Source organism: Petaurus breviceps, unplaced genomic scaffold (assembly GCF_028583685.1).
Source record: "Petaurus breviceps papuanus isolate PSGF00001 unplaced genomic scaffold, PetGlider_PUasm1.0 175, whole genome shotgun sequence".
Lineage (NCBI taxonomy): Eukaryota > Metazoa > Chordata > Mammalia > Diprotodontia > Petauridae > Petaurus > Petaurus breviceps.
Genome location: NW_027185764.1, coordinates 24,422,972 through 24,446,188, shown reverse-complemented (window position 1 = coordinate 24,446,188; position 23,217 = coordinate 24,422,972). Strand labels below are relative to the sequence as shown.

Below are 23,217 nucleotides of genomic sequence, written 5' to 3'. Positions count from 1 at the left end.
GTGACTTGCCCAAGGTCACATGGCTAGTTTTCGTGTTAAGTGTCTGAGGCCAGATTTGAACTCAGGTACTCCTGACTCCAGGGCTGGTACTCTATTCACTGTGCCACCTAGTCACCCCCTATGGCTCTTATTTTTATAAATTTGACTCAGTTTTCTGTATGTTTAAGAAATGAAGTCTTGTCAAAGAAACACTGAAAAATTATTTTTTCACAGTAATGATTACCAACTATGTATTTTCCTCCATCCTTTCTTGCCCCCCCCCACTTATCCTACTCTCTTTTTTCTTTTACCTTGTCCATTCTCAAAACTCTTTTGCTTCTGACTTTAATATCTCCCAAATTGCCCTCCCTTCTATCACCTACCCCCCTTCCACCCTTATCCCTTTCCCTTCCTACTTTCCTGTATGGTAAGATAGATTTCTATACCCAACTGAATGTGTATATTCCTTCTTTTAGCCAATTCTGATGAGAGTAAGATTCATGTGCTCCCCTCTTTGCTTCCCCCATTTCCCCTTTCAGTATAAAATCTCTTTCAGGCCTCTTTTATGTTGGATAATTTATCCCAAGATAATTTATCCCATTGTACCTGTTTTTCACCTTCTCCCAGTGCATTCTTCTTTCTCATCCCTTAGGTTTCTTTTTTTTTTAGATAATTGTACTATCACATTCTACTCACATTTTTGTCTATGTATACTCTTAACTGCTGTAATAATGAGGTTTTTAGAAATTATAAATATCATTTTCCTATATAGGAATATAAACAGATTAACTTTATTGAATCCCTTATGATTTCTCTTTCCTGTTTACCTTTTAATACTTCTTTTGCATCTTGTATTTGAAAATCAAATTTTCTGTTCCACTCTGGTCTTTTCATCAGGAATGCTTGAAAGTCCTTTATTTCATTGAATATCCGTTTTCCCCCTGAAGGATTATACTCAGTTTTGATGGGTAGTTGATTCTTGGTTGTAATCCTAGCTCTTTTGCCCTCCAAAATATATTCCAAGCCCACTGATACTTTACTGTAGAAGCTGCTAAATCTTGTACTATCCTGACTGTTTCTCCATGATATTTGAATTGTTTCTTTTTGGCTGCTTTGTAGTATTTTTTCCTTGATCTGGGAGGTCTGGAATTTGGCTATAATATTCCTGGGAGTTTTCATTTTGAGAGCTCTTTCAGGAAGTAAGTGATAGATTCTTTCAATTTCTATTTTACCCTCTGGATCTAGAATATCAGGGCAGTCTTCCTTGATAATTTCTTGGAAGATGATATCTAGGCTCTTTTTGATCATGACTTTTAAGTAGTCCAATAATTCTAAATTATCTCTTCTGGATTTGTTTTCCAGGTCAGTTATTTTTCTAATGATATATCACATTTTTTCTATTTTTCATTCTTTTGATTTTCTTTTTTTTCCTAATGTCTCATAAGATTGTTAGCTTGCCCAATTCTAACTTTTAAGGAATTATTTTCTTCATTGGGCTTTTGTACCTCCTTTTCCATTTGGCCAATTTTACTTTTAAATGAGTTCTTCCCTTCAGTGAATTTTTGTATATCTTTTTTCATTTGGCCTATTCGATTTTTTAAGGTGTTATTTTCTACAAGAATTTTTTTGGTGCCTCCTTTATCAAGCTGTTGACTCTTTTTCATCATTTTCTTGCATCACTCTTATTTCTCTTTCCAATTTTTCCTCTACCTCTCTTACTTGATTTTTAAAATCCATTTTGAGCCCTTTCATTGCCTGAGACCAATTCATATTTTTCTTTGAGGCTTTGGATGTAGGAATTTTGATTTTGTTGTCTTCTTCTGAGTGTGTATTTCGATCTTCCTTGTTACCATAGTAACTTTCTGTGGTCAAAATTTTTTTCTGTTATTTGCTCATTTTCCAGCCTATTTCTTGACTTTTAATTCTATGCTAAAATGGGGCTTTGCTTCCCAAGTGAAGGGGGGCACCGTCCCAAGCTTCAGGTTTTTTGTGCAGCTGTTTTCAGAGGCAATTCTGGGGACCAGTAATTTTTTGTCTCTTCTAAGGTGGTGTGATCTAGGGTAGGCCTGTATAACTTGTGCCCACAGTCTGCTTATGTTTCCTCCCGCCCCCAACTTGCGGCATACTGATTTTGGGAAGCCCACTAAAAATATAGAGGAAATTCTTTGACATGTTGCAAGTAACCGAGGTCTGTAAGTTGTGCAGACCTGATCTAGGGAGAGGTGAATTTACTACTCTTCTGTACTGTGCACTGGTTTGTGAGCGACCACAGGTATTCTTTTTAAGCCTGTAACTGTGATCAGAGTTTCTGCGCAACTGTGGCTGCAAGCTCTGCTGCGCTAGTACTCCTAGCACTGGGACTGCAACCTGGACCTGAGTCTAGGCAATGCAACAGAGTCCTGCCCCTGGTGCCAGCACAAGGACCCCTGTAAATCTCCTTTTGATCCTTTGTCTGATCTTTTTACCATTTGCGGGCTGAGGGGTCTAGAAACAACCACTGCTGCTGACTAGGGGGTGATAGGTGTTACAGGGACTCCAATCAATGACCAGAGTCCCTGGTGTGCAGTCTGGAAGGAATTCACAAGACCCAAGCAGTCTTTTGAGTCAGGATTGTGAAAGTTTATTGTTACGATTTACAGTGGGCAAGAGTTCTTAGAGAACCTGCAAACTTAAAGAAGTGATAGATGTAGTTTATAAAGAGTTACAATAGTAAATCAGATGCCAATTATGCTAACTAGCTGAGTAAGTGTGGGATTAGGGAGGAGTTAAGGAGTGGTCAGTGCTTAAAGGAACGTGTACTTATAATATCAACTGCTCAGGTGTATTGCCCATAATTCACTGGGAAATAACTCAAGGCGGGGGCCACCTGGAGATGTGGTTTTAGGCTTGAAATGTCACTAAGTCAGCTAGCAGTCAGGGCTGACTGAGAAGTGCCTAGTCTGCCACCCATTAGTGTCATGTTTGACAGGATGGATGTTGGGAACCAAGGCTAATGGATTCAGGATGTGTACAATTGGCTGAGGAGTTAACCTATAGATAGTGCATTGAAGGATTTATAGGTGCAGCTGGCCATTATACTAAGGAGAGATAAACAGTTCATGAATTGTTGTTAGGCAGAGTGCTAGCAGGGGGAAGGGGCAGAGTTAATGCTCTGAGGCTGGGGGAAGGGAGAAATGTGATTTTACAAATTGATGTTACAACCATAGACACCCCAAGCACCCCATCACTGCCATTGTCCCGAGTGGCCCAAGGCCTGTTCCTGGTTTGCTGGAGTCTTGTCTGTGTTGATGTAGCCTTTGCAGGATTATGATCCATTCTCACTGTGGTGCAGTAGACCTTTCTTGCTGACTTTCTAAATTGCCTTGGGCTAGAAAATTGTTTTCATTCTGTCTTTTGTGGGTTCTACTACTCTAGAATTTGTTTAGAGTCATTATTTAAAGGTATTTGGAGGAGTTTGGGAAGAGCTCAGGTACTTCTCCATCTTGCCTCTGTCTCTGCCATTCCTATTGTACTATATCACTTAATACAAAGCTAGTAAACGGTAGAGGTAGTATTGGAACCTAGGTCAGCCTCATTCCAAATCCATAATTTTATTCCCTAGTCCTGCTTTCTCTGTTCCGCAGGTCAGTGGCTTATTTTAGATTCGTAGTAGGTTGGTTGCTGCTCAGCAATAATCCAGTATACTGAAGGCACAGGGTTTCAGAGTAAGAAAACACTCTTGCTCTGAAGGTGAGGCCTTTTTCGCACTGCCTTGGAAATTATAATCTTTCCTCAAGTAGAAACTCCTGAAAAAACTATCAGAATTCTAGAGTTAGAAGGGACTTTAGAGGACAGTTCCCCTTTTATAAATGAGGAAATTGAAGCTCAGAGAATGGTAGTGACCTATCCTAGGTGGTTCAGGTGGTTATTAGCAGAACTACCACTACGCCATCCCTATTCTAGTGTTCTTTCCAGTGCTTTACCATATTAGCTTCAAAGTTTACCAAAAGCAGTAATTTGTAATCTCTAGATCTGATAATATGGTAGTTTATTTTATTTTTCTAACTTTGGGTGCTTAAATTCAGTTTATAAGTCTGTGTCCTCTGAGATATCTGAATTTTTACTGCTAAGTGAAAGAATACTATAGATGTAAAACTAGAATTTTTTGGTTACTTTTATTTAAAATGTGTCCAGATGACTTACATTCAAGTTACTGAGTAACCTTCCATTTCAGTTCAGCTATAAGTTTGGAAATTTTTTGGGGGGGGTATCTTTTTTTTTTTTTTAGATTATTCTATCCAAATAACATACACTTACAGTAACTAGTTTGCCACTTAAATTCTCTAGTTACTAGATAGATGGTAAAAACTTAAGTACTGACAAAGTGATTGCTGAAAAATGTGTTCATGCCATATTTAAGCTGCCAAGGTACTGCTGAATTATTTTTCACCCTAGTAATGTATTTTACCTGAAACCCAATGAAACTCAAAAAAAAAAAAAAACTTGAAATACTTTTTTGCCTTTGAAAGCATTGAATAACTTATTGTTATTTTGATTTCTGACATTGAGGGACAAATGTTTGAACAGCTATGGGAAAGCCATTTGGTCCATGAGATTTGTTCTCTATACCCAGATGATAGAAATACCGGCAGATAAAACTATCTCATTATACTAAAGTAAAATATCAAGAAAAGACTGTAAATGTTCTCAGTTGCATTAAAAAAATTCCTCGATTCTTGGTTATTCAAAGATTAATATTTTCTTTTTATTACAAACCTTGCTACCTTTTACTAAAAGATACTCTGACCTTGGAGTCAGAAGACCTGGGTTTGAGTCCAAGTCATACTCTTAAAAAGAGCTAGAAAGGACATTAAGGAGCATCTAGTCCAGTCTCTTCTAAAGTGCCTTTGCTCAAGATCACATAAGAAGTAAATAACAAGGGGCGGCCAGGTGGCTCAGTGAGTAAGAGCACCGGCTCCAGTGTTGGGACGACCTGGAGATCGAATCCCGGGCTCAGAGACACTCAGCACCACACCCAGAAATAACTGGCCGTGTAACCTTGAGCAAGTTACTTAACCCCGATTGCTTAAAAAAAAAAAAAGTAAATAACAGAACTGATCTTTGAACCCAAATCATAGGTCTTTTTATCACATCATGATGCCTTGCCTCTTTAGCCATGTGACTTTGGACAAATTACTTTCAGAGCCTTAGTTTTTTTCATCTGTAAAATGGGGTAAATGTGATTTGAAATGCCTATCTTACAGGGGTGTTAGAAAGATCAAGTAAGATAATATATGTATAAAGATAGTGTTACATCATTAAATTCCTTCATTATTGTTACTTGTTGGTTAGAATTTTAGGGGTTAGTATTTGAAATGAAAATGACAAAATCATCAAAATGAAAAGATAGTTTCAATGCCTTACAAACTTTAAAGCATTGTTTAAATGTTAGTACTTAACTATGTAAAGTTAGTTTTGTTAGGAATTCTTTTACAATCAGTTATTTTATTGAATAAAGGCAATTACATAAGAATTGACAAAGTAAAGCTAATTTTAAAAGAGAAAATAAGAATACTATTTCTCGCTAATTTAATTATTAATAGAAACTCTTATTTAAGTTACCCTTGGTTTGTTTTGAATAAATGCTGACAAATAAGGTGTTGATAAACTCATTTTCTTCATTTACATACTGTTTAATACAGAACAGCTCTACTGGCTCATTTTCCAGAATAAAATGTCTTGTACTAATTCATTTTTTTCTGCATTTTTTGTTGTTTCCTTGCAGGTGGATTGGAATTCTTATTTTGTATCTTAAACAGAAAGGAAAGCTTAATTGTGTCGGGGGAGCTTTGTTGAACAGCTATCTGATTGTACTCATTATTCTTCTGGCTGTTATAATATGTGTCATATCAGCAGTTGTATATGTCAGCATGAAAGGTAAATATTGAAACTCAAAATATTTAATTTCTTGCCACAATTTTTAAACATGTTACTCATATTCCATGAATTTTTAAAAAACAAAGCCTTTTTTGCAAGGGTGAAGAAAATATCTTTATTTGTATGTTTTGTATTATAAATAATCATGTATTTGGTGATGTGCTACTATACTCTCTGCCCTCTGATAAGGACTATAGGAGATAAAGAAGTATCAAGATTTCTATATTGTCATCAGCTAAGAGAGGCCCTATCTTGCTTAACATTTTTATGTTGGATTTGGGTTTTTTCTTTCATACTAATGTATATTCCATCTTTTAAAATAAAGACTTGATTTTGTTTTTACTTTTTATATTTTATTCATTTTTAAACTAAAATACAAAATAAGAAAACAAAGAGCATTTACATGTACACAGCAGAGTATAAGACAGCATTCAGTATAAAACAATAAATTTCCATTTCATGAAAACCTATATAATAAATCCTGCACATTGTTTTTAAAACCACCCAGCTTTTCTGTGCTTCCTTCTAGGTGTTTTTTTGTTGTTGTTCTTTGATGTGTACTTTTTATTTTGTTTTTTCTTCTTCCTACCCCCCCTTCCCAGTTAAATGCAAATATATACATACATATCTATAAACACACATATGTACATATAGAGACTTATACTATGCATGTTTCTATGTGTCAGTTCTTTCTCTGGAGGTGGATAGCATTTTCCTTCATAGGTCCAAGTCTTAACATATTTTTCTAAATCAACCAGTGCATCATTTCTTATATCATAGCAATATTCCATCACAGTCATATATTATCTGAGAGATTGGCTGTGAAAAATTTTTTTTTTAATTTTCTGCTTTCCTTTTAATCTTGGCTACATTGATTTTATTTATACAAGAAAATTTTAAAGTAATTGGAATTATCCATTTTACACCTCAACAAAATGCTCTTGCCTTATAATATAGTTTAAGATATGATAACTACTGAATTTTTCCTTTACATTTTTTCACCTTAGTTTCTTTTAAAGACCTGATTTTTTTTTTTTTGCCTTTTGGAGGGCAATTGGTGTTAAGTAACTTGCCCAAGGTTACATGGCTAGTTTTTTTTGTGTGGGCGTTAAGTGTCTGAGGCTGGAACTGAACTCGGGTCCTCCTGACTCCAGGGTCAGCACTTTATTCACTTTACTCACTGCGCCACCTAGCCGCCCCTAAAGACCTGATTTTAATATTACTTAAAAATATGTTGAAAAAAATAGTCAGGTTTCAGAATTAATAACAAGTTTGATAACATATTTTTCTTTTAAAAAAATTTTCCTTCTGCAAATGTTCTTATACAAGCTGTCTACAAGTTAGGGGGGGAAATTAAACATAAATAGCACAGTCTGGATGCTTGTAAATGGTAGGTTGTCAAAGAGATGCTTAAGAAATGTTTGCTCCATATGAACCTCCTTTTCTGTGAGGGAGAAAGTATTTCTGGGACAGGTAAAAGCTGCACTGATGAGAAGTTCAATCCTTTGTCATGGATCAGGATGATGAGAAAACAGACCTAGAGATGGCAATAGTTGCAGGAGCTACTGGCTGAAAATGATATAAAGTAATATTTTGGCTTCCAGTCCTATGAGGCTGGGTCAAGTCTCTAAGGTCAAGACAAGAGGAATTAGGAAAAAACCCCAACGTTCCAACTCCAACAGCATAAAGCCCTAATAAAATAAATCTCACTATAGATAACAAGAACACAGACTAACAAATTCAGGTAGAAAGTGGCCATATATGAACAATCAGTTCATGAAAATTCTTAATCCAAGGGATCCAGTTCAGATCATATAACACTGGGAACTAGGCAAGGCAGCCCTGACGCAGCCCATCTCAGCTCACAATGTCTAGGATTTTTTTTTTTAAATCATAGCTCTTTTCACTAGAAAGCATATTTGTCGAATACATGACACAATGGTAGAAATGGTAGCTAGTATGTTGGGTGACTATAATGTCATAAAACAACATTTTAAGATGAGTGAGTATAAATTATAGGGTAGCAGATTACAGCTCACTGTGAAGAATTTTCTAATAGTGCTGTCTAGCAATGGAATGGGTAGCTTCATAAACTAGTATGGTCCCTTTTAATTCTTGAGACTCTGCAAATACATGGTCCTTAGTCAGATCTTTAAAATCTGTTAAATATCTAATTATTAAATAGTTATTAAATATCTAAAATCTGGAGAAACATCATAGCACCAGTAGACCAAAGCTGTAATCTAAATTGTCGTCAATTTAACATATATGCCTACTATGTGTAAGGCTTTTTTCTAAGGATGTCATGTAAATTTGGAGGTTGTACTAGATAATATCTAGTGTACCTTCTAACTTTAAACATTTTTTTGGAACTTAATTTGTTTCTTTTACTTTCTCTTATGTAATTTCCTAAAACTGAATTGTCTTCTTTATATCACTACATTTTGGTATTCTCAAGATGATGTTTGAATTGATTGATCCAGGGGGATCCCTTAAGTGGCCAAAATGTCTTTGTTAATGAATTCTCCAAGTGTGTAAATGTTTTTGCTTTTTTTATTTTTGAATGTAAGGCAACTTGTTTGGTAAATTACCAAACAATTTAAAATGAATATTATTTTATAATATTTTAATTTTATTATTATTAGTTTAGTGTTTATTGCCATTAACATTTGAAGAATAAAACTAGTTAAATCACCATATAATTCTTGATAATCTGAATGGTATAGAGCAGAGAGTACTGAACTTAAAGTTAGGGAGCTCTGTGTTTAAATACACTTACTAGCTGTGTGACCCCAAACAAGCCACTTTACCCCTCTGAGTCTCAGTTTCCTCATTGGTAAAATGGGAATAAAAACTGTAACTGCTTCACAGGGTTGTTGTGAGGGTCAAATGAGTTAATGTATGCAGAGTGCTTTGTAAATCTTAAAATGCTATATGTCATTATTATTATACCTATCACTTGAATTTTCCTTTCTAACATGTAATGTACTTTTTACAAATGTCACTTATGATGATAGCCTCACAGAAAATAGATTTAATTTAGTGCAGTGATTATTTTAAGACTGTATAAGCCAGTGAATAAGCAAGCACTAAATTGTGCCAAGTTTGGGGAATACAGATACGGTGAATAAAGCAGTCTTTACTTGCTGGTCTGCAGTGGTGGAGTAAGCTTCCTCACTGGGTAGTTTGATAAGTCTGAGAAAATGACAGGTCAGAGAAACAACACAAAGTATTTTAGGGGAAAACTTTAAAGTAAAAAGATGAACTCTTTTTAAAAAATGTAACTCACATTTATGTAGTATTTTAAAAGGTATAGAAAGTCCTCACAAAAGCTCAGAGGTGTTGGTAACACCAATATTATTTCCATTTTACAGATTAGGAAACTGCAACTCAGAGAGGTTAAATGAGTTGCCCATCATCACACCACTGGTCAGTGTCCTACATAGGACTCAAAGTCAGACTTTCTTATTCTGAGCTCAACTTAAATGAAATTTTCATTTGTAGACTGAATAATATGTAAGTTTCCTGTAGGAAATGTTTTAGAAGGGATTTTTGTTTACCTGTAGATTGGGCTAGATGGATTCTGAGGTCCTTTCCAACTGCATTCTGTGATTCTGCTTTTGAAATGTGGACTAAATTTTAAGTTTAAGGGGTAGCATTTAGATTGTTTCCCCTTTAAGACAGCAGTATTTAATTTCCTGTACTTTTTTGTACATGTCCCCCTCACATTCTACTTTGGTTACTGATAATTTGTAACTATAGCTATACATTCCAAGTTGACAAGCAACTAGTAATCTAGTTGGTTTTTTTCTCCTTTTGAAACTTGAAATAAGATTTAATTTTGTTCCATTTCCTTGTTTTCTCTTCAGACTCCACTATGTGATTATGTGGTAGCTATGTCTTTCTAAAGATGACATTAGTGAGCCCATTGTACTGATTTAAGGGGGATTATACTAGGGCAGGGGAGAATAATGGTTGGCCTCCTATATAAGGTTGCATTTGATGTGAGGCTCGAAAGAAATTAGATTCTAAGGGGCTGAGGTAAGGAGAGAGTAGAGAGTACATCTGAGGTGTGGGGCACAGCTTGAGCAGAGAAAGGGAAGAAAGAGATGGAATGTTATCTATGGGAATAGAAAGTATGCCAGTTTGACTGGAACATAGAATGCTTGAATAACGTGTAATACCTTGGAATGGTCACAGACTGTGAAGGACTTGAAATGCCAGCCCGTCAAAAAAGAGTTTATATTTTATCTGAGGAGCAAGTGGAAGCCACCAATGTTTCTTGAGTAGGAAGGTGACATGCTTGGACCTGTGCTTTAGGAATATCTATATAGCATTGTGTGAAGGATAGATTAGAGTAGAAAGAAAGTGGAAGCTGTGAGACCAGTCAGGAAACATTGCAGTAGTCCAGGCAAGTGGTCATGAGAGCTTGAACTATGATGATTGCCATGTGAATAGAGAAAAGGAGATGGATGGGAGAGATGTAGAGAAGGTAGAATGGACAAAATTTGGCAACTGATTGGTTTTAAGGGGAGAAGGAGAGGGAAGTTAATGGATGACTCAGGTTATGTACCTGAGTATCTGGAAGGGTAGTGGACTCGTTAACAGAAATAGGGATATTAGGAAGAAAGGTGTATTTGGGAAGAAAGATAATGAGATTTATTTTGGACACACTGATTTGAGATATATGTGAGACATCTAGTTGGGAACCTCAGACGGGATGATTTAGAACTGGAGGTTGGTAGAGAGTGACTGGATCTGGGTAGATTAATCTGGGATTTTTAACCCAAACCTGATATTGGGTGAACTTTATTCATTTAATCTGAGTTTTTTATTTTTTTTGCAAATATTTAATACACTCATTAAGTTTTATTGGCATATAATTGAGAAAAATAATTTCCTACATTTGTTTGTCATGTTTTCCTTTTTCCATTTTAATGTTGGAGATTGGGTTTTCTTTTCTTCCAAGCAGACTAATGGATTATCTATTTTATTCTTAAAAAAAGTTCCTAGCTTTATTTATCAATTCAATTTAGTGTACTTTTTTTGCTTTTCTTTTTTTTAATTTTTTAAAAAATTTTTTATTTTTTTGAACTTAAATACAAAAAGACCAAAAAAAAGAACATTTCCATGTACATAGCACAACATAAAGAGACTTTAGTATAAAATCATGAATTTCCATCTTAGACTGTTTACTTTAAAAAAACAACTATGTAATAAATACTGCGCATTTTCCAAGTTACCAGCTTTTCTGGGCTTCCAAGTTTTCTTTTTTCTCTGTTGCGCACTTTTCATTTTTTTTCTCCCTCCCTCCTTGCCATACCCTAGCCAAGGCTACAATTAAACACAAATATATGCATATGCATATGTATGTAAAACCATACTATACATACTTCTATTTAACAGTTCTTTCTCTGAAGGTGGATAACATCTTCCTTTCTAAGTCCTTTGTAGTTGGTTTAAGTATTTATGATACTCAAGATGGGGCGGCTAGGTGGTGCAATGAATAGAGCACCAGCCCTGGAGTCAGGAGGACCTGAGTTCAAATCCAGAATCCAGCCTCAGACACTTAAGACACTTACTAGCTGTGTGACTTCAGGCAAGTTGCTTAACCCCAACTGTCCTCCAAAAAGCAAAAAAAACCCAAACATGAATTAGTTATTCAGAGTTGTTCTTAGAACATAATTTCTGTTACTTTGTACAAGATTCTCTTGGTACTGCTCATTTTGCTTTTCATTATTTCATATTTTTCTAAACTCAACCAGCTAACTTTTTTTTTTTTTTGCTTTTTGGAAGGCAATTGGGGTTGTGTCACACGGCTACAAGAGAACATTTTTTGGGGGGGGAGGGCAGTTGGGGTTAAGTGACTTTCCCAAAGTCACACAGCTAGTAAGTGTGTTAAGTGTCTGAGGTCATATTTGAACTCAGGTCCTCCTGTCTTCAGAGCTAGTGCTCTATTTACTGTGCCACCTAGCTGCCCCCATTATTTCTTATAACACAGTAACATTGTATCACAGTCATAAACCACAACTTGTTTAGTCATTCCCCAATTGAAAAACATTTATCATTTTAGCCAATTTGATAGGTGTAAGATGATATCCCAAAGTTGTTTTAGTTTTCATTTCTCTAGACACTATTGTTTTAGAGCATTTTCCTCATATAACTATATGTAGTCTTGGATCATTGAAAAACTGCCTATTCATGTCCTTTGACTATGTATCAGTTGGGGAATGACTTGTAAATTTGAAAAAAGTTCCTTACATTTGAGAAATGAGACATTTAACTGAGAAACAGTCTGTAAACCGCCCCCCCCCCCCAATTTTCTGCTTTCCTTCTAATTTTGGCTATATTGGTTTTATTTGTACAAACAAAACCTTTTTAATTTAATGTAATGAAATTATCAGTTTTATACCTCGTAATGCTCACTGCCTCTTGTTTATTCGTGAATTGTTCTATTTATAAGTCTGATAGGTAATATGTTACGTGTTCTAAATTTCTAGTTCTATCTCCCTTTATATCGATATATATATATATAGGTTATTGTATCCATTTTGATTTGTATCCAGATTATATATATATATATATATATATAGGTTATTGTATCCATTTTGACTTTGTCTTGGTAAATGGTTTAATTCAGAGTATTTTTGCTTTCAGGTTTTTTGTTAATTCATTGATATTCAGAATTTCTGTTTTAATGATTGTCTGGAGTTCTTTGATTTGTTGCTTCTTTCTAGATTTCTTGAGTTGAATGCCTGTTTTATTAATCTGTTCTTTCTGTCTTTTGTTGATAAAAGTGTTTAGAGATAAGTTTTCCCCTCAAGATTGATTTAACTGAATGTGGCATATATACAGATTTTGATAGTGTGATCTCTGTGGAATAGTTAAAAATGGCCCACATTGGTAGTGGTCCCAAAATTAGAGACCTTGTCTCTTAGACTGTTATTCGTCTTGCATGTCAGGATACAAAATATCACTTGGACATTCCTTGTGAAGCCTGGTTAAACAAGGTTTCTTTGCATGAGCAGCAGTGGCAATCTTCTGTTCTCTTAAATTTGTTCCTTCTCTTCCCCCCCTCCCTGCCCCCCATCTCTTTAAGAGTTAGTTTTGGTCCTGATTAATCTGTCTAGTGATTTACCCTTCCTTTTATTCCCCCCTTCTTTTTTTTCCTCTCCCTTTCCCTTAATCTTTCTCTCTCTGCTTTTCCTGTTGTATTTATGTACCTAACTCTGCATGTGGGGTATGTATGTATGTATGTATGTGTGTGTGTGTGTGTGTGTGTATTCTTCTCTTCTTTAATTAGTTCAGATGAGAATGAAGTTCAAGTATCACCTCCCAGCCCTACCCCCCCATAAGCTTCTGTTTGGTTGATTCTGAGACATTAATAATTCACTCGTAATAACTCATTCACAATGAGTTATTCAATAAAGCTTTGTATCTCTTGTTCCAAGCTATTCTCTTTTTTTACCTTTGTTACCCATCTCTAATTTCTTTTGCCATTTTTTCCACTGTTCTCATTTAGTTTTAAAAATAATTTTAGTTCTTAAAAAGAAAGCAAAACTCTTCTTTAGCCTTCCTAAGAATTTCTGTTGTACTTGTGTCAAAGCTACATTTATCTTTGAGAACTGTAGATTTTTTTGAATCTTTTTCTTCTCCTTGGTTTGTGTTCCTTGTTGCCATTATGGCTCTTTATGGTGGGATTCTTTTTGGTTTGTTTGAGCATTTCTTCAGCCTAATTCCTGACTTTGGCTTTTATGTTAATGCTACCTTTGTGCCCTTTGGGGGGATGTAAACATACCCCACAGAAGTGGAGCTTCTGTCTCCTTATGTCTTTTTGCTGCTTTCACAGCTGGAGGTTTACAGACTTTAATTCATCCCAAAGTAATGTGATCCAGGGCAAAGTCTGCTCACTGTTCCTCTGGTCTGAGTGCTGCAAGTTCCTGAGCCAGGTTTAAGTTTATTGGTTTGTTCTTGCTTGGGAATTTCAGTCAACTGCTGTAGGACTCAGCCATTATTAGCCTACTGGGAAGCTCTGCATGTTCAGACTAACTGAACTGCAGGCTTCATTTTGGTATGGGACTCCTGCCCTGGTTATTCTGCTGTAGATTTACACACTGGGCTGTAGGATGGATCTGAGTCTATGCTCTGCTCCTGGGATCAGAGCCAAACAGCTAACTTTTGCTTCAGGAGTTTGTTCTAGGACCTATGCAATGACATATACTCTTCATTGGACCTGTAACCCAGAATTGTGTAGTGGGCAACAGAGCTGCCACCTGGCACACACTCTTGTATCTTGTACTACCACAGGGATTCCCTTTGAACTTTTTTTGCCCTGGTGCCCAGTCTCAGCTCTTTATTAGTCCTTGGACTTTATCTAGTCCTTGCAGCATGTCTCTAACTAGTCTCAGTCACCATCTCCAATACTGGCAAATTTCTTTGTCTTTCCCCCTAAGCCACCTTGGGCTGGAAAAATTATTCACTGTGACTTTATGGTAAAGAAGAAGAAATGTGATCAATACTAATCTCTTATGGGGTAACTAGGTGGCACTGTGGGTAGACCATTAGACCTGGAATCAGAAGGACCTGAGTTCAAATCTGGCCTCAGACTCTTACTAGCTGTGTAACCCAGGGCTTAACCCTAATTGCCTTCAACAACAACCACACCAAAAAAACCTAGTCGTTTATAACCGATTTACTTCTCTTCTGCTCTCACCTCTCCTTCCTTAGCCCATATCCTGATCACGGTTTTTACCTTTTCTGTTTTCCTTCTTTTAATTTGCTTTTTAGAATCTACCCTCTGAAGCTGGTTTATTTTGCTTGCAACTATTCCTTTCCTGGCATTATACTCCCCCCTGAATCCCACCTCTCCCTGTCCTTGCCTGTTAACCCTATTGAGATGATTTTGTATTTCTATACCAAATTCTTTGCTTGTTTCTTTCTTTGTGTGATTGTGTGTATGTATGTGTATGCATGTACATGAAATTATGTGCTTAACTTTCCTTTGTCCAGTTCAGATAAAATTTAAATTCATCTGATACCCACTTTCATGTTTGTATACTCTTCTTCTTGGGCATTCCAATTATGAGAAATAGAAAGTTCCACCCCTTTCCTCCTTTCCACAATACTATATTTATTTGACCTTTTTTTCTTTCTCCTGCTAAAACCACTAGAAAGAGAATCAGTCTACCCTGAGGTCTTCTCTTTGTCTTAGTGACCAATAATGTGAAAATATACCTTCCTCCCAACCTTCTTTGCCAGTGAGTTGGAGCTTGTTAGTGCAGCACATGACAGATGTCAGGTTTGTTTTTACCGTGTTTCCCCGATAATAAGACCTATCCCGAAAATAAGCCCTCCCCTTACTGTGTAAGATTCCTCTAAAATAAGCCCTCCCCCGAAAATAAGCCCTATTGAGATTGCTACTGTAGTGAAGGTGATCCCCTGTGCTACACGCTACATTACGGTACCCTCTGTATGCACCGTCCCCCCCCCCGGGTGAAACATTTTGTTCACATTTACCTGTTTATTAAAATTGCTGTCAATGTTCATTAAAATAAGCCCTCCCCTGAAAATAAGCCCTCTGGTGTTTTTCTGTCCAAAAAAATTAATAAGACAGTGTCTTATTATCGGGGAAACATGGTATTTCCATAGACAGTGTTTTGTTGTTTTCATATATCTTTGTATATGTTAATAGGCTCCCAAATATTTTATACATTCTGTAGTTATTTTAATGGCATTTGTCTTTCTGTCTTTTCTTGCTGGATTTGGTTGGTGGTTTACAAAAATACTTTGCTAAAATGATTATTTCAGTTCATTTTAGTTGACTCTTCATGGTCCTGAATACACTATTATCTCTGCACAAAGCAATAATCTCTCCTAAGCTATTTTCCTTAAAATTGTTTTCCCAAATAGTGCTTTTTTCAATTTATTTCATTTCTTAGTTCTTGGTAAATTTCTTATGGAAACCTTTGTAGTTGAGCTGTTCTTTTCTCCGAGGATTTGTTAGTACTATTTTGGAGACACTCTTCTTTTGTATTTATTTCTTGGGCTTCACTTAATCCATAGGTTTTCTTCATTGTGTTTTTGTGTGTGTGTGTGTGTGTGTGTGTGTGTGTGTGTCCTCTGTTTCTAAATTCAAACTTTGTGCTATGGCCAGACTCTGTTTCTGTCTACACTTTTTAAAAAAATACCATTTTATTTTTTCCCCAGTTATATGTAAAGACAGTTTTTAGAATTTATTTTTACAAGAGTTTGAGTTCCCAATTTTTCTTCTTTCCCTCCCCTGTTCCTAAAATGGTAAGCAGTTTGATATAGGTTATGTGTGTGTATGTATGTATGTGTATATATATATATATATATGTATATGCAATTGTGTAAACCTTATTTCCTTATGAGTTAACAGTTGTGAAAGAAGAAACATCAAAAAGGAAAAAAATTAAGTGAAAAAAGTGTGCTTTAATCTGCATTCAGAGTCCATCAGTTCTTTGTCTGGATGCAGATAGCATTTTCCATCATTAGTGTTGCTGAGAAGAGCTGAGTCATTCATCACACAATGTTGTTGATACTGTGTATAATGTTTTCCTGGTTCTGCTCATTTCACTTTGCATCAGTTTGTACAAATCTTTCTAGGTTTTTCTGAAGTCTGCCTGCTTATCATTTCTTATTGCGCAGTAGTATTCCATTACATTCATATACTATAGTTTGTTCAACCATTCCCCAATTGATGGATATACCCTTAATTTCCGATATTTTGCCACCATGAATAAAGCTGCTGTAAATATTTTTGTACACATAGGCCCTTTTCTCTTTTTTATGATCTTTTTGGGACACAAACCTGGTAGTGGTATTGCTGCATCAAAGGGTTGCCCTTTATCTACACTTTTGAATGGGGTGAATATAACCTACTTGGTCTTGTCCCATCTGTAATCTGGATGTTGCTGGTACAGTTCTGAATGGATTTGCCAGGACTAGAGAATGCTGTTTTCCAGAATTTCTGACTTCTGGCTCTGTGGATTTTGGCCTTGACTCATCTCTGTCTCCCCTTGTACAAACCAGCAATTTTTTCAGGCTCATCTCTGTCTCCTCTTGTACAAACCAGCAATTTTTTCCAGCCTCTACTGTGGTCTTGACAGACTATAATTGGAGAGACAGTTGGTATAGTGAAATGAGCACCGGATTTGTAGTCAGAGGATCTGGTTTCAAATCCAGCCTCTGCTGGTGACCTTAGGCAAAGTACTTAACTTTATCTGTCAAGCTAGCCTCTGAGATCCCTTCCAGCTCTAGATTTGTGATCTTGTTTTCTTGTAGATGTTGTAGATCAGGCCTCAGCAAATTTTTTCAGTAAAGGTCCAGATAGTAAATATTTTAGACCTTGTGGACCAAGAAGTAAAATTGTGTAAAAATGATTTTGATACTCCCACTCAGTTTAATCAGTATTTACTCAGACCATTGTGATTTTATTGGCATCAGTGATTATACGTGAATAGTGTTAAGTTTGATTTAATGTTGTAAAGAATGTAAGAGTTGTGTAGACTACAATTAATTTATCATGAATTGATGGTTATATTAATTGTATTTGATATATCAGCTAGATTCAAACTATTAGATATGTGATAAGAATATAATTACTTCACTACTCCCCCTCCTCCCCATTCCCAGTGTAGTTCTTGAAATAAGGTTCATTTGCTTCTTGCCTTTTATTTTTTTGGAGGGGTAATTGGGGTTAAGTGACTTGCCCAAGGTCACACAGCTAGTAAGTGTAAAGTGTCTGAGGTCAGATTTGAACTCAGGTTCTCCTGACTCCAGGGCTGGTGCTCTATTCACTGCATCACTTAGCTGCCCTGGGTCATTTGCTTCACCCGTGTGAATCACTACCACCCATTCCCTAGTGGCTTTGGCTTTAAAACCACGACTTCCTTGGACCCTAGGATACTGTTGGTCAAACACAAGGGTTTTTGACCTGTGGAAAACACTGAAATGTTGTTAACAGGGTCTTATGACCTTTGGAAAGTTCTTGCTGAGATGACCTACAATGAGCTTGAGTTAATGACCGACCTGTAAAAGGTCTGTTAACAAAGTGGTTATGGGGTGGCCAGGTGGCTCAGCGAGTGGGAGCACTGGCTCCAGTGTCGGGATGACCTGGATCAAATCCCGGCTCAGATACTCAGCACCACACCCAGAAATGGCTGGCCATGTAACCTTGAGCAAATTACTTAACCCCGATTGCTTTAAAAAAAAAACCAAAACAAAGTGGTTATGATTCACAGACATTTCCCTTAATCAGCCATTAGATTTCCACTCTTCTGGAATTGATCAATCACAGAATTGTATCACCTCATTCTATTTCAGGTACTCCCTCAATGGCAGTAAAAGCAGTTTTTCCTCAAGCAGAGGAGTCCCTGACAGTGAGGAAGGTCTTTGACTCAAATGATTAGGGACCACTGATATCCCTAATAAATTGATCATTCTCAGAGCTCTGTCTCAGTGACTTTTGTTACAGATTGGAATTTTGTGGCACAAAATTAAAAGTAAAAATTTTGCAATACAGGTCTGCTAATGAGAAGAATATAATTTTTGGGGGGTAGGGTGAGAAATAACATTAAACTTAATTGAAGTCCAGAATTAGTGTTCCTTATCCTTGAAATCAATTATAGACACTCATCTGTTAATGCAGATCTGTAATGAGATTTTACTTATTTTATCTTTTAAAGTATCTTTTCACGCCATTAGGTACTGCTAAATATCGATAATTAGTTGGCGAGCTTATGAATTTAATTGAGCACATTCACCAGTTGGAAAGCATTTTTAGAATTCTGTTAGATTATTTTTATATTTGCCCTGTAACATTGCCTTATTAAGTTATAGATTACTTCCATTTGAAAGTTGGGTTGAAACTTCTCAGCTACACAATTTTGAAATATGGAGATTTCTTTTGCATTTGCATCAAGTTCCAAAAAATTTTACTGGATCTATAATTTGAACTCAAAAATATATCTGTTGCAAATTGTGTGGGAGGTCTTATTTTAACTTTTGGATAACATGAAGTATATAAAGCCACTTGACATTATTTGTGGTTCTAACAATGTTAATTGTTGTGCAGTTAACTTTGTTGTAATATAAGTTTTGCTTATAGGAGCTGTTTTGCCATATAATTTTAGGTTGGATTCATTAAGAAATATTATCAAGTTTGCAGCTAAAGCTAATTTTCAAAGCCATTCAGTGTTCCATAATAATAGTTGAGAGTAGTTCTCATTCAGAAAATTTTTAGTCTTGGCTCTGAGCTCAAAAAATTATAATAAAAGTTTTTTTTTTTAATCTTCCTATTTTGACGTGATAGACATGCACTGGTAGCAAAAAAAAGTAAAATGTTGTAGTGAGGCAATAATGTGTGATATTTGAAACACTGTTAAGTTATACCTTAGTCCAGGCCTGCACAACTTCCAGTAAAATGTAGAGGAAAACATGAGGGCAGCAAGTTGTACAGGCCTGCCTTTTTCCCTGCCTAACAGCTGTGTGAAGTAATGTGAACACCACATGCTACATTTTCTGTCTCAGTTAAAACTACTCACCTATGCAGTTGTGAAAGCAGCCATAGGAATGAGTGTGGCTGTGTTCTGAACAGGTAGCTAGCCTGCTTTCAGTGGAACCTAGTTTCTTGACTTCCGTTTTAGATTTCTCTGGGTGAGGGCTCTTTGCAGGACCTCCAGGACTTGTGCTGTCTGGGTTTTGTGCTGGTCCTATCTCTTGCTGGGACCTTGGCACTGGCTATGCTTGGATCCTGTGCCAGTTCTTTCTCCTGCTGTAGCTCTGGCCTGTGCTGCCTGAGTGTTAGGGCTTCTGTCTCCCTTGGCTTGTTTCTGCTCATTACTTCTTCAAGGTGTTTGCATTTTTTTTTGCAAAGTCCTTTACAAGATGAAGGGAACTTGGGGCAGCTAGGTGGCACAGTGAATAGAGCACCGGAGTCAGGAGGACTCGAGTTCAAATCTGGCCTCAGACATTTAACTAGCTGTGTGACCCTGGGCAAGTCACTTAACCCCAATTGCCTTGCCTTCTCCCCTCAATTAAAAAAAAAAAAGATGAAGGAACTTAGTGTAATTTTTTCTTTTTTTTTTTTTAATTCATTCTTCTGGTACATTTTTAGAATTCTACTGTAGTATTTGTGGGAGAGCAGGGGTCCTCCAGGAATTATCATACCATCTTAACTAGATATTCAAATGCTTGTTTGTTTTTTTCAGTTTAACTATTACTACCATTAGTTCGATATACCTATGATAATTTTAGTCATGAAATCAAATTGTTTGTATACACTGAACATAAAATTTTAGTATAACTTTATCTTCCATACAGATAATTTACCATCTTATTTATTTCATAGAATTTGTGATCAGACTGTCCTAGTAATTAACTGAGTCACTTGATCAAAAGGCAGCCCTTAATACAGTGACTTATTGCTTCACTTCTCCAAAAGACATCCATAATAAATTTGTAAGTGTGAATTTAAAAAACACAACAAACTTTCATCTTGTGGCAAATACCTTTTGCTCAAAATCCCATTTTTTTTTTTTTTTGCAGGGGGGAAGGCAGGGCGGCTGGGATTAAGTGACTTGCCCAAGGTCACATGGCTAATAACTGTTAAGTGTCTGAGGAAGAGTCTTATGTTTAAGATTTTAACTTAATAAAAGTACCTCTGTCTTGCCCCCTTTTAAAAAATTGGATCTATATATAGTTCTAAGAAAAGATACAACTTGGTTTATGTTTTTGGAATAGAAGGAATGCATTCTGTCTTGCTGCCCATAAAGATTTAATTGGGAAAATCTCAAGTTGAGATAAAGAAAAAAATGCCACACTTCATTTCTTATGTTTAATTATGGAATTAATACAGTTATGAATTCAACCTAATTATGGAATAGAAAAGAATTTTGATAAAATATTTTTCTGTTTTGTATTTTGACTTAAGCATTTGTCCTTAATCCTGTGTTGATAAATATTAATGCAGTCAGTAAGCATTTGTTACGTGCCAGCTGTATGTCAGGCATCAAGCTTACAAATAATGATGAAAAAAATTTTTTTCTTAAGGACCTTAACATTTTAAAGGCAGAGACAAATACACACACATATATAAAGTAAATACAAAGTAGTTAGGGAGAGAGGGCAGTGGCATTTTAGATAAGTAAAGGCTTCATGTAGTAAGTAATTTTTGATCTGTGTCTAGAAGGGGATTGTATGAGGCAAATGGGAGTAGGGAAGTGTACTTTGGACATCGCCATCTTAAAGGGATGGAGAACAGGCTATGGAATATCATCTGTGAGGAACAAGAGAGAAGACAGATTTGTCTTCAAATCTGCATCACAGATTGTGGCAGGGAGAATAATATATAATGAATCTGGAAAGACAGGTTGGAACCATGCTGTCAAGGACTTTAGAAGCTAATCAGTGGCATCTATATTTTATTAAAGATGGAGTAAGTAGGCAGAGGAGTTTGTTGAGTAAGGGAGTGACAAGGTCAGATCTACTAGCAAGTAAAAATCACTTTGGCAGCTAGGGAAGAGGATAGACTGAAGTGGGGAGAAAAAGGCAGAGAGACCTAAGAGGTTGTCACAGTAGTCTAGGCTAGATAGGTGGTGGCTATGAGAGAGAGGAGTTGGATACAAGAGATGCTGTGAAAGCAGAAATGATAAAATACGGCAACTGATTGCCTCTGTGGGGTGAGGGAGAGTGAGATGGCAAGAATAATTCTGAGGTTATGAACCTGAGAGACTGGAAATATATTGTTACCTTTGACAGAAATAAAGACATTTGGAAGAGGAGAGGAGAGTTTGCTTAGAGGGAAGGAAGGTATTGATTTTAGTTTTGAACCTGTTGAGTTTAAAATGTCTCCAGAACGTCAAGTTTGAGATGTTCAGGGGGCATCTTGTGATGTAGGACTGAAGTCTGAGGAGAACTAAGCTGCATATCTGTTGAGTCATCAGCCGAGATGATAACTAAATGAGGAATGTGATGTAGGCACTTAGAGAGAGTATAGATCAAGAAGAGAAGAGGGCCCAGGACAAAGCTTTAGGGAATGTTGAGAGGTGTGATTGGCAAAAAGGCCGAAGACCAGTCAGGCAAATAGGAAGAATATTAAAAAAGTGGTTTCCAAAAACCCAGAGAGACTGGAGTATTGAGGTCGTCACCAGTGTCTAATGAAGCAGGGAAGTCAAGAATGAGATGAGGACTGAAAAGAGACCATCAAATATGGCTATTAAAAATAATGGGTAATTTTTGAGAGAGGACTTAAGGTTGGAAGTAAGATTGCAAAGGGTTGAGGAGTGAGAGAGGAAGGAATGTGGGAGCAGCTAGTGTATTTTTCTAGAAGTTTAGTTGCGAAAGGGAAGATGATATGGCTTAAGGATGTAAGTGTGTAGTAATAAAGATTTAAAAAAAGATTGAGGAACCTCACCCAGTTATATTTGAAAGAAATAGGGAAGGAATCAATGGAGAACCTGGAGGTTGAAGATTAGTGAGAAAGGGGAGGTATGAATGAGTTATCAATCTGGAGAAAATGGAGAGTGTGTGTAGAATCATGGGTACTTGTTTGGAATTTGCCTTGATAAGGAGAAGGACCTTGTTTCCTTATTAGAGACTAGGTGAAGAGAACAGAAAGTAGATGTTAAAGGTTTTTTGAGATGAAGAAAAGGAGTAGAAGGAGTTCACAGAGAGTGACCTCAATTTTCTCAGCCACTTAAGAGGTCAAATCCTCAGAGGAGAGTAGGGGGAGGGAGAGATATTGGGAAGCTTGAGTAGAGAGAAGGTCTGGCATAGCTTTTGTGGAGAGTGAAGTAGAGACTCAGGGAGAAATGATGCTGTAGTGTGGGTCCCATCGAAGTGTATAACATGAATTTGTAGTATGCCTAGCTAGTGGAGTTGTTTGTCTTGTTTCCACTGCCTTTCAAAAGCATGTGAATGAAAACATAGGAATTGGATTATTGGAATAATCCATGACTGTGGTTTGACAAGGCCGTGAGTTAGAAGACCAAGAGTAGAGAGTAGTGTGGAGTTAAAGTGGTTACTTTTAGGAGGGAGAACAGTGATGTCAGAGCAAAAATGATCGAGAAAGTACTTCAGAGTAGAGGGATGGGAGGGATTTCCATGCCTTCACTCCCTCAGCCCTTGATTATTGTAGCAACCTCCGAATTTATCTGTCTTCCTCAAGTGTTTCCCTATTCCAGTCCATTATTCTCATAGCTCTTAAATTGTTTCACTCATGAACATCTCAGACCATGTGACTCTTCTGCTCAATAACTCTCTTGGCTTGTTATTGTTTCTAGGATAAAATAGAAACTCCTC

The 23,217-nt window shown here is 36.5% G+C and overlaps 1 protein-coding gene across 1 annotated transcript in view; it reads left to right on the top strand.

Moving 5' to 3' along the window:
- DAGLB (diacylglycerol lipase beta) overlaps nt 1-23,217 on the top strand; it is a 56,356-nt gene that overhangs the window by 5,703 nt on the left and 27,436 nt on the right. The window contains exon 2 of the mRNA XM_069084917.1: nt 5,744-5,895. Within this exon, the coding sequence (XP_068941018.1) occupies nt 5,744-5,895 (152 nt within the window). The remainder of the gene's footprint in view (nt 1-5,743; nt 5,896-23,217) is intronic.